The sequence below is a fragment of the Anopheles arabiensis genome, chromosome X (genome assembly GCF_016920715.1).
Source record: "Anopheles arabiensis isolate DONGOLA chromosome X, AaraD3, whole genome shotgun sequence".
In the NCBI taxonomy this organism is placed as follows: Eukaryota; Metazoa; Arthropoda; class Insecta; order Diptera; family Culicidae; genus Anopheles; species Anopheles arabiensis.
Window position 1 is genome coordinate 24,828,594 of NC_053519.1, and position 12,410 is coordinate 24,841,003.

Sequence of the window (12,410 nt, forward strand, 5' to 3'; positions counted from 1 at the left end):
TATATATATATATACATATATATATATATATATATATATATATATATATATATATATATATATATATATATATATATATATATCATTACAAGTCGTGGGTGTTTGTGTTTGTGTCCTTTCTCTTTAACGATCGGAATAATAATGACTTTATTGAGGGACCTGCGTTTATCATCAAACTGACAGTGCAACACGTCAGTTGAATAAGGTTATATGATGCTGAGGTGTGATTGAACGTTTTATATGTAAACATATAATAATAAACACACTATCTATTACTTCTCCGGGGGGTAAAGCTCGGGCGTCCTCGTCCGATTAGGATAGCAGTACAAAGATAATAGGACAGTATAAAAACGTTATAATAAATTCAACTTAGTATTACCTAACCTTACGCAGCCTTACTACAGAATTTCATTCGCGTTTTATTTGTTTCAAGTGACTAAGTACCTTTAAATTACGTTCATGGTATGTTTATCAATATTCAAATATTGTTCAAAAGAATTCGCTAATTGTACTTCTTCAACCTTACTAACTTGATACCTTAACTTGATTTTTTGCTTATGTCTTTTAACTCCTCTAGCATTTTCAAATGTTTTGTCCAGTACGTTTCTTACAATGAGTTTTGTTACTCTTGGTTGCATCTTTGTTCTTATATTAGGCATGATGAACACTGCTTCCCTTTCCTCCAATGTTGGAGGGGCACATTTTGAATCATTATTATTGGTTTGGCGCTTGGAAGCTTTTGTCATATTCTTATATGCCGCAGCAAAAAATATTTGTGCTTTTCCAGATATTTCTGGTGGATGCACACTATTAGAATTGTTAAACAACAATTCGTTGGGTGTAAATTTCGTTGCCGTATGCACGCTATTGTTGTAAAGGGTAACAGCAATCTTTGTTAAAGATCTTGTATCTGCTCCTTCATACTTATACTTATTTGTATTAATGATTTCTGTTATTGTGCAGTGTGTTTTTTCAATTTGCCCATTCGATTCTGAACAAGATGCATATTGTAACAAGACTCCTAACGACGACAAAAAACTTTTTAGTTGGACAGACATAAACGTGGTCTCATGGTCTGTTATGATTTCTTTAGGCAATCCTATGATTGAAAAATAAGTAGCTAACTTCTTTTGAACTTGTACTATGTTCTTGTTTTTAAGGTACATCATTTGTAGATGTTTTGTAAATGAATCAATGATTGATAAGAAACTACACTTATTAATGATATAAATATCCATATGAACGCGATCTAATGGTTTATGGGTAATCGATCTAGGTGAAATTTTTATATTGTAAGGCATGCGTTCGTACTTATGACTACTACAAATTTCACAGCTGTTAACATAACTTCTAATCATTTTTAGCATGCAGGGAAAGAAATATGATCGCCGTAACTGATATTCTACTTCACATATACCTCTATGGGCTCTGTCATGCTCCGATGTAACGAGAAAATTTTGTCTCTCAATGCTTGTTACATCTTCTACCATATTTGGTGTAACTACAAAATGACCTTTTGTGAAATTATGGCTGCTAAATGTTTCCTGAATCGTTTGCATAAGATTTTCTGCAGCAAAAATAGCGGTCTGCTTTCCGTTGTGGTACATGCTTAAAAACCAACTGACATTACTTGAATCGAAATTGTTCTGAGTGATAACAGTTCTTTGAAAATTTACAAATGGTGTTTCTTTAACAATCGCATTAGTGTCTCCTAATTTGAATATAAGCTGATTGCGATACAAATTTACAGGTCTTGTTGAGTAGTGAACAAAGTAATCGCCGGATATATCCCCAGAATGAATAGTTTCGCTACTTCGGTTTGTTCCACTTCTTGGCGAGTCTGAAATGGAGGAAGCATTAATATCTCGTATAGATTTGTAAGGGTCAGTCCTCCTGCTCAACGCATCCGCTACCACATTAGTTTTTCCTTCTTTGTATTTAACTTCATAGTCGAATTTTTCCAGCTCTAAACGCCAATTCAGTATTTTCGAATTTTTGAAAGATGTTTTTATAAACGTAAGAGGTTTATGGTCCGTGATTAACGTAAACTTTTTCCCGTAAAGGTAGGGCTTAAACTTTTTAACAGCCCAAATTATAGCTAGGGCCTCTTTCTCTGTTGCTGGATAGTTGGATTCTGTACTATTCAGTGTTCTACTAGAAAATGCTATAGGCCGTTCGCAATTATCTTGAACTTGAGACAAAACCGCTCCCAATGCAAAGTTGCTTGCGTCTGTAGTGAGAATGAAGGGCAGTTCAAAGTCCGGATAAGCAAGGACTTGATCAGAAGCAATAATATGTTTTAGCTCTTCAAATGCCTTTTTATAATCTTCCTCGTCATACGCTACTTTAGCACCTTGCTTTAAACATTTTGAAAGGGGTCTTGTTAATCTAGCATAATCTTTCACAAACTTACGGTAATAACCAGTAAGCCCTAGGAATTGTTTGATTTCCTTTTCATTCATAGGTAGACTCCAATCGAGGATTTTTTTAATTTTATCGGGATTAGGTCTTATTCCATCTTGAGTTATTAAATGACCTAGGAACTCTGTTTCTCTTTTCAGAAATTCACATTTGTTCACTTGAATTTTTAAATTACAAGCTGCTAATCTTTTCAACACTTTATCCAGGTTTTCTAAATGTGATGTTAAATTATTCCCAATTATAATAATATCGTCTAAGTAGACAAAACAAATCGATCCTATGTATCCTCTTAGTACATGGTTCATTGCACGTTGAAACGTCGCTGGGGCATTTTTTAACCCGAACGGCATCCTCGTGAACTCGAAGTGTCCCTGAGATGTCGAGAAGGCCGTTTTTTCGCGATGTGCAGGGTCCATTTCTATCTGGTGGAAGCCAGATTTCAGATCTAATGTCGAGAAGTATGTAGATTTTCCCAAACTGTCCAAGATTTCCTCTATCTGGGGAATAGGGTATTTTTCATTAATAGTTTTTTCATTCAGTTTGCGAAAATCTATTACGACTCTTATTTTCCTTTTTTGTGAAGCATCCGGTTTTTTGGGAACTACCCAAATGGATATGGACTATTCGAGGGAATAATTACTCCATCCTCGAGCATTTCCAAGATTTGCTCTTCTACGTCTTTTTTAAAATGATTTGGAAATCTATAAGTTTTGCTGTACGTTGGCTCATCGTCTTTAGTTATAATTTTATGTTTAACTACGGTTGTTGAAGAAAGTTTTTCATTACTCTTAAGGAGTACTTGTTGGTTATTCAATATTACATCAAAAAGAATATCTTTTTCATAAGGTGTCAAATGGTCCGACCTTATCAAAATTTCTACTGCTTTTTTATTGAGTGGCTCATTGACCTTTAATGGAATGGGGTTAATTGTTTCAAAATTATGTACATTTAGATGAAAACTGTTTGTAATTGTTGGTGCAATATGGGATTGGCATAAAATATTTACGATGGACTTATTATTTTCTGATTTGTAGAGCCCAGGTTCTATTATAAGATTATTACAGAGTAATTGATGACATGGAACAAACCAATCACCATTTTCTAAAGTGTCGATTGTAACTATGTGATGGAAAAATTTGTTGGTTGGAAAATATTTAACAAATGGAATAATTTTACCAGCGATAGTAACTGTTTCGTTGCTATAGTTAATTATAGAATTGCATCTAGCTAAATATTGCGATCCAATAATTCCATCAAAAAAATTATGGAAATCATATTCATAGTACATTTGATTTGGCAATTCTGGTCCAAGCAAATTTATTGACCCTTTTTGTGAAACATTATGGCAACCTGATGCATTTTTTATCACGGTATTAACACGTTGTAATGACTGAATTATTCCCGGTTTCAAAATATTCTTATTTGCACCACTATCCAAAAGTAATTTAAACCGTTGAGAAGTTTTAGGATGTGTCCTTGTTATGTATGGAAGAAAATCTAAATCGGTAAAGTTGTTTCTACAGCTTCCCAAAAATTTACCAAAATATCATCCTCCTCATTTTAAAAATTTCATGGGCAATTTGAATTGAATGTTTCGGTTGTATTCAATTTTTTTTTGATTCAAGGTTAATCTTGTTCTACTAGACTCAGTTTCCATTGGAACTGGAGAATCCCTATTAGAAGAGTGCACGTTTCTCGTGTTACGGTTCATGAAACTCGATGTCGAAGTTTGATTTGTCATCCTTGATCTATTTGCGTTGCCATCAAATCGCTTCTGCAAACCTTCATTGTGTGAAGTGTAATGCTTTGTTTCGGTCACTTTTCTAACATTTGAATTTTGTGCTGTGGACTCGTTGGATTTCAGCTTGCATAAAAACGCATATGCTCCTTCCAAATCCTCAGGTCGTGCTGCTTGTACATAACCAAAATATGGTTCCTGTAACCCTGCAATAAATGCAGCTAGGCTTGTTTCGTCAATGAAGTGGTTTATAGCTGACCAGCTCTCATTATATTTTTCGTTTTGCCTTGCTATTTGCTTAATTTTTTGTATTAATTCCTTTGTCTGCATGTAATAGCCTTTTAAATTGGTACTATTGTTCATTTTATTATGCCATAATTGGCACATGTGCGTTGATAGATCATATCTATCGCTGAAAGTTTTTGTCAAAATCTCTTTGATATCTTGAAAATCGGTAGGGTGACCTTCTAAGCACAATGCATCTTTTGCACGCCCCTGTATTTTGTTGCTTATAGCATCCTCATACATTTGGTAAACGGCATAATGCACGTTTCCCTTAAAAATGTTCAGTGCGTTCTCTGCTGTTTTAAGCCATGCAAAAAGCTGTTTTTTGTTTCCATCGTACACAGGGACTGCCTTTATCGGGTCTGGGATTTTATAAAAGGCATCCAAATAAACGCTAAGGTTAGTGCCCTGCGCTACGCTACTCGCTACACTACTACTAGCCTGCTGAGTATTACTCTCAAGTGTGAGTATTTTTTGAGACTGTTGCTCGTGAGAGACAGCGAGAGTCTGTACGAGATGCGTAAGCTGCTCAAGTTGCGCCTGTATTTGTTCCATGTTATCGGTTAAAGATAAGCGTTCGAGAGGAATATCAACGTTGGTGGGCACGTATGAGAGGCTGCCGGAATCGTTCGATATTGAATCTGTATCCGAACATAAAGCCTCAATGGTTGAATTGCTCCACATAAAATGCTTCGGTTATAAACGTCTCTCTAAGAACACGTTTTTAATTTTTCAAATTTAAGAAATCGAATAGTTCTATTTTATAGTGACTATCCGAAACACAGTAGCAAAAGTTTTTCTATCTCTGTCACTCAGACAAACAAGAGAAATTAAAAACCAAAAGTTTGCTTACCTGTGTGTTGGTGTTGAAGAACACGTGAGGATCCTAACCTCAATCCGACGTTTGGTGATGAAAAAGGGAGAAGAGGATGGTCCTGTCGATGAACAGAAAACGGCGTTGCCACAAATCGTCCGCTCTTTTAAAATTGCACGGAGATGAATACGTAACCCTATCTTGTAGTAGCTACAAATCCGGACAAACTACGTAAGCGTATTACGGCTCACTAGCACTGTTTTTTTTTTCTAATCAACGACTACCGGCTGCGCCAATTACAAGACGTGGGTGTTTGTGTCCTTTATCTTTAACGATCGGAGTAATAATGACTTTATTGAGGAGCCTGCGTTTATCATCAAACTTACAGTGCAACACGTCAGTTGAATAAGGTTAAATGATGGTGAGGTGTGATTGAACGTTTTATATGTAAACATATAAACACACTATCTATTACTATATATATATATATATATATATATACATGTTCCTATATACATATATATATATATATATATATATATATATATATATATATATATATATATATATATATATATATATATATATATATATGAGAATATAAAAATATCTATAGATGAGTTAGTATATTAGTATAGTAGTATTGTAGTAGTATAGTAGTATAGTAGTATAGCAGTTAGTATAGTATATATATAATTGATTTTATGATTTGTTTTTATGATTTGATTTTATATATGCGTCAGAGATTGTGGAAAAGGAATAGTAAGAGAATGTGTCAGCAACCATACCATGTTGAAAACATCGGTTCTAATATTTTAAGAGAACAGCGTAGCTCTAGTGGGTGGTAGCAAGAAAAAAAAATATTTTTTTGATGAAAAAGCAGTTCGTTTTAAATCTATACAAATATGAACCATGATACATTTTTTCAGGCTGCTTTTTCCGTTAAGAATAGGATGGTAGATTTGCACAAGAAACGAAAGTGTGGTAAGCTCATCTCCCTTATATGCTTTGGATTGCGTCAATAGAGACTTTCTTTTCAACAATATGCTCTCTTGGGGTTTCAATTCGAGGTTAGTGGGGCTTTTGAGAACATGTTTTGAATGGTCCACCTCCCGTATCCCGTATTTTTATCGTTTCTGCTTCTGAATGAAGATTTTAAGAGTGAATTCGTCAAGCCTTCAAAAAGCTTATTTGAACACAAATTTTCACCCATCCTGTCAAAACAGTGATATTCAAATTTGGTTATAAAAAACATGCTATGAGACCACCTGGACTACATACACTTTGATTCTGGATTCCATCAACAGATCTGTTTAATGCACCTTGGGATACATGTAAACACCACCTTGTTTTGCCATTTTTGCCAGCAGGTACTCGAATCTAGTTCTAGCTTTGAGGCTAGAATAATCTAGACTGAAAATTGCAGGCTAGTTTTTTGTGTGGTTTTGTATGGAGTGTTTACATGATTTCAGCCTCCAACTGTCAAACTCCTTACAAAAAACTGACTAGAATCGTGAAGGGCCCCAGTGTGTGTTCCGAAATATGAAATTAAATTAAGTAGTAAATATTATCATTGAAAAAAAAATTAAATACAACAATCGTTCTACCATTTTTGGAAGCTTTAGCGGAGAGAAAAAATGTCATGTTTTTTAAAGTGTTTATAACGGCTCTGTAATTTATAATATTTTATTATTTTTTCTCAAAAAACGATCAGTTTGATTATACGGTGTTTTCCGTCTATGTAATGTAAAATTACATTTTTTGAAAATCTTTTAAAATATCTTAAAAAATATTATGATTCCTACAAAACTAAGAAAAATTATGACTTACAGACTCCTGAGTGCAAATTCCCCCCAATTGGGTGGAATTCTTAACCGGTTTAAAACCGCTGGTCTAAAATATTTCGTGGTATCGATAGGTCAAAAATTAGGAGTAGTATTCTTCCTAAACAAAATATGGTAGCAATATGAATTGAATGTAAATTAATTCAATTATACGCCAGTGCTAATAATAGAGAACTGAGATTCCAATTACTGCTCAAAAGATGTTTGTCATTTTTTTATTAAATTTTTCTGTTTTTTTATCCCCTTTATTTCTTCATTTAAGGTGGAAAAGATGAAGATGGCAACAGCATCAAAAACGGACTTGGACTTAGCAGTTCCTCAGGGCTGAGTAAAAAGCAACGAAAAGCTCGCACCGCTTTTACTGATCATCAATTGCAAACCCTTGAAAAAAGTTTCGAAAGACAAAAGTATTTAAGCGTGCAAGATAGAATGGAGTTAGCCAATAAGCTTGGGCTAAGCGATACTCAAGTTAAAACTTGGTATCAAAATCGAAGGTGAGTTTAACATTGAACAACCACTGTAAGGTGTAATTAATAAAAAACGAAAAGCTGAAATTGTTCATTTCTGACCCACATAAGAATCCCCACTCAAAAATTATGCTACAAATGGTGATCACCACTCCTCCTCCATTAGACTATGTTATTGCTAAATCGATTTTTTGTTGTAAATTTTCGTTTATTTCTCTATCGTGGGACGTACACATGTTTGAAATGAAACATGATTGAAAAAATGAAAAAAAAATTGAATTATTTGCTGCTTTCCGGCGCGTATCACCATGATGCACGTGATCCGTTATTAGAAAACAAGTCGGTTTTTTTGCCGGTTAAACAAAAAATAAAAGTTTTTCATTGTTATGTATGGTCCAACCTGCTGTTGGGAATTATTGCGCTACCTGGCCAACCGCCTTTTGACGTCTGTCAATTTCGGGCGCGCCTTCGGGTTAAGCTTCGCTTTTTACGCACTCCCGCTCTATCTTGAAAACAAACTTAACGTGAATAAAACTTGAACCGAATTATTAAACACAAAATACAACATTTTGGTGTCAGAAGTGGGATTCCTCGCAAAGTGAAACGGATTGAAAACACAATGGCTCAGCTTGATCACGTATCTATGACACAGCTTTCGACAATGATCGCCCAAGCGATAAAATCGGCAATAGGTACACCCAACGCGCAGGTGAATAGAGACGACGCTGCTCCCCAACCAAAAGTGCCAACATTCTCGCACCCGGCTTTTCATGCGTCGGATGAATCAACAGTCGAAGACTATTTTAACAGACTGGAGTGGGCGCTAAAACTGAGCAATATCCCCACCGATAAATACGCGGACTATGCGCGCGTGCACATGGGAACAGAATTAAACAATGCTCTTAAATTTCTCGTCACCCCAAAGCGGCCAGAGGAAATTCCCTACGAAGAGCTTCGAAAAACACTCGAGAACCACTTCGACCAGAAGAAGAACAAGTTTGTTGAGAGTGTCAAATTCCGTAACATTTTGCAACAAAGGGGCGAAATGATTTCACAATTTGTTCTACGACTCAAACAAGGGGCTGCCTACTGTGAGTATGACGATTTTCTCGACAGAATGTTGATTGAACAAATGCTCCACGGCGTGGAAGCACGCGACATTTGTGACGAAATCATCGCAAAAAACCCCAGCACGTTTAAAGAAGCTTTTGATATCGCATTAACGCTCGAAGCCACACGGAATACAGTTCGTGATATCTCCACGGCGACACTGTCGGCGTCAGCAGAAGCTTCCAATAAGTTGGGTTATGAAAACCCTCAGACTAAAAAGCAACAACCATTCCGTCGAGCAGAACCTCCTACCAAAACGTTCGCTTCACATTCCAGATGGACACACGAACAAAGCAATAACACTGCAGCTACGCCCTGCAACGGTTGTGGTGGGCCGCATCCAAGAAGCCTTTGCCGCTTTTGCAACGCCCTATGCCATACATGTAACAAAAAAGGTCACATTTCGCAGGTTTGCCGAGCAGGAAACACACCACGCGAACGATCGAACATTGATCAGGTTGCGGATTTCAACATCGATCCCGTACAATCCATTAATACGATACGCAACTCAGCTCCCGCCGCCAAATTGATGATCGATATAAAAATTGATGGAAAACGCACCAGCATGGAACTCGACACGGCAGCACCGTGTGGGATTATGGGGGAGACCACGTTACGGTCACTAAAAACAAACTATTCTTTTCTTCCTACAGATAGGCAGTTTACCAGCTACACCGGTCACCGCATCCATTGTCTGGGCCGATTGCCCGTAAACGTGTCTGTTGGCACGGTAACCCATCGGTTAAACCTGTACATAGTAGCGGGACAAACAGACGCCCTCTTCGGTCGTGAGTGGATCGCCCAATTCGTTGATCAGATAGACCTTGGCAAAATGATAGCTCCAAACACACATTTCAACGCTGTTACTAGCTCGAAGCTCACGATAGAACACGAAACCCAGTTGAATTCGTTGCTCGACAGTTTCCGTTCCGTGTTTAGCGACGTTCCAGGTAAATTGACCGGACCACCAGCATCACTGCATCTCAAACCTGATGCAACGTCAATTTTTGCTAAAGCCCGAGATGTGCCATTGGCGTTACGCGATAAGTACGCAGCAGAAATCGAAAAAAAACTCAAATCAGGGTTTTACGAAAAGGTGGAATTTTCCGAGTGGGCTTCGCCGACCCACGTTGTGGCTAAGAAAAATGGTAATATCCGAATTACTGGCAACTATAAGCCCACAGTAAACCCAAGAATGATTATTGACGAACATCCTATACCCAGAGTGGAAACCATTTTCAACCGTATGAAGGGAGCCACACTTTTCTGCCACTTAGACATAACCGATGCGTACACGCACTTGACAATCGATGAAGAGTTTCGTAAATTCCTCACCCTGAATACCACCACGCATGGACTCATACGTCCGACACGAGCTGTGTATGGCGCGGCAAATATCCCTGCTATTTGGCAGCGCCGAATAGAAACAGTACTACACGGCTTAACCAACGTAGTGAGTTTCTATGATGACATTATTGTTTTCGCTGCCGATTTCGAAGCACTGCTAGTAGCCCTCGATTAAGTCCACATTAAGTCGATTGGAACAGAGTGGTCTAAAACTAAATCGATCAAAATGCGTGTTTGCGGTACGATCCCTTGAGTGTTTGGGACACTGCATCGACCAAGAAGGTTTGCTTAAGTCCTCAAAACATGTTGAAGCCATACGAGATGCACCAAGACCATCAACACCAGAAGAGTTGCAACTTTTTTAGGCAAAGCAACCTATTATTCGGCATTCATTCCGAATCTCTCTGCGAGAACGAAAGTGCTGCGTGACATGTTACAAACAAGCAATTTTGAATGGTCACCAGAAGCAGACGAATCATACCAAGACGTGAAAGAAACATTAATATCACCACAGGTCCTCATGCAATACGACCCAACCTTACCGCTAATTCTAGCTACAGATGCGAGCAAAACCGGCTTAGGTGCAGTTCTTTCTCACCGTCTGAGTAACGGAACAGAACGTCCAATCGCCTACGCTAGCTGCAGTTTGTCATCAACCGAGCAACGCTATCCGGTCATTGATAAAGAAGCTTTGGCAATCGTGTGGGCCATTAAGAAATTCTTTCACTACTTGTACGCACGCAAGTTCATACTGATCACAGACCACAAACCGCTGACTCAAATTTTTCATCCGGAAAATCATTACCAACCCTATGCATCAGTCGGATGGCGAATTATGCCGACTATTTGTCACACTTCAATTTTACAATTGAATACAGACCAACAAATCAAAATACCAATGCCGACTATTGTTCCCGTATCCCAAGTACATCTACGCTATCTGATGTGAATTGCCTTTCTCTTCATGAGGGAGGAAATGCCCAAGACGAGTTTGAGAGCTTTGTCTTGCACCAGATCCAACAGCTACCAGTACGAGCAGAACACATCGCGCACGAGACACGCAAAGATCGTAACCTCGGGAAAATCTTACAGGAGCTCGAAATGGGCCGAAGTCTTGCACACGCTGGATACAAAGCACCAGAAGCAAAGTATACATTGGTAGCTGGCTGCCTACTATTTGAACACCGGGTGGTTATCCCAACAATCCTCCGCCCAGCGATCCTGAACGACCTACATACTGGGCATATTGGTATCGTAAAAATGAAATCGATGGCACGTTCCTATGTCTACTGGCCAGGGATAGATATGGAAATCGAGCGAACCGCCAAATCGTGTGTACAATGCGCACAACAAGCGAAAGCACCACCGAAGTTCAGTAGTCACCATTGGGAGTACCCATCCAACCCTTGGGAGAGAATACACATCGACTACGCTGGACCCGTATCAGGAGCGATGTTATTGCTGGTGGTTGACGCGTACAGCAAGTGGGTCGAAGTAAAAATAACACACTCCACAACATCTGCCGCCACCATTGATCTGCTAGATGAACTGTTTGCTACGTATGGTGCGCCAGTAACAGTAGTGTCGGATAATGGAACCCAATTTACATCCGCCGAGTTTAAATCGTTCCTTCAAAGAAGTGGTGTAAAATTCCATAAACTATCCGCACCGTACCACCCGGCGACGAATGGACAAGCTGAACGCTACGTCCAGACAGTGAAGCGTGCATTGAAAGCGATGGGAACATCAAGCCATAACCTACAGGCAAACCTCAATCTCTTCTTACAACAATATCGCAACGCAAATCTGTTCCTGGATCGAAACATCAGAACACGCTTAGATCTAGTTTGACCGCAAAACACACACGCTAGACTCACTGAAAAGCAACATATGGAATTCAAAGCAAATTATCGCTCTTTCTTGCCGGGACAACAAATCTATTGCTTATCTGGTAACTCGCAAATGGATAAGTGGATACCGGCAACGATGCATGCTCGCTTAGGAGACCTACATTACGATGTTTTATATCAAGGAAAACATCTGAAGCGACATGTAGACCAGATCAGATCTTTCCTGAGCAACAATCAGTTCACCAAAGTAACGAACGAACCGGAGACAACCCGAGCAGGTAGAGAAAATCAACACAGGCACTACTACGGCAACACCCAACCGACACAACTACGATCCAGCGGAGAAAATTCCCCAGACATGTCCTCCGATGGAACCGAGTCATCCAGTACAGAGTACGCAACACCGATTAGCAGCCCCGAACCAATTGCTAGAAACACTCCACCAGTACTACGTCGCAGCGACAGGGCACGCCGCCCATCTCTGAGGTACTCGCCGTAGTTCCTCTTTAAGAAGGGAGGAAATGTTATGTATGG

The 12,410-nt window shown here is 38.6% G+C and overlaps 1 protein-coding gene across 5 annotated transcripts in view; it reads left to right on the forward strand.

The window, feature by feature from the left end:
• Positions 1-12,410, forward strand: part of LOC120906456 (homeobox protein B-H1-like) — a 111,439-nt gene that overhangs the window by 59,354 nt on the left and 39,675 nt on the right. For all 5 annotated transcript variants that reach the window (XM_040318160.1, XM_040318157.1, XM_040318161.1 and 2 more), the window contains one exon: positions 7,365-7,596. In XM_040318160.1, coding sequence (XP_040174094.1) covers positions 7,365-7,596 — 232 coding nt within the window. The remainder of the gene's footprint in view (positions 1-7,364; positions 7,597-12,410) is intronic.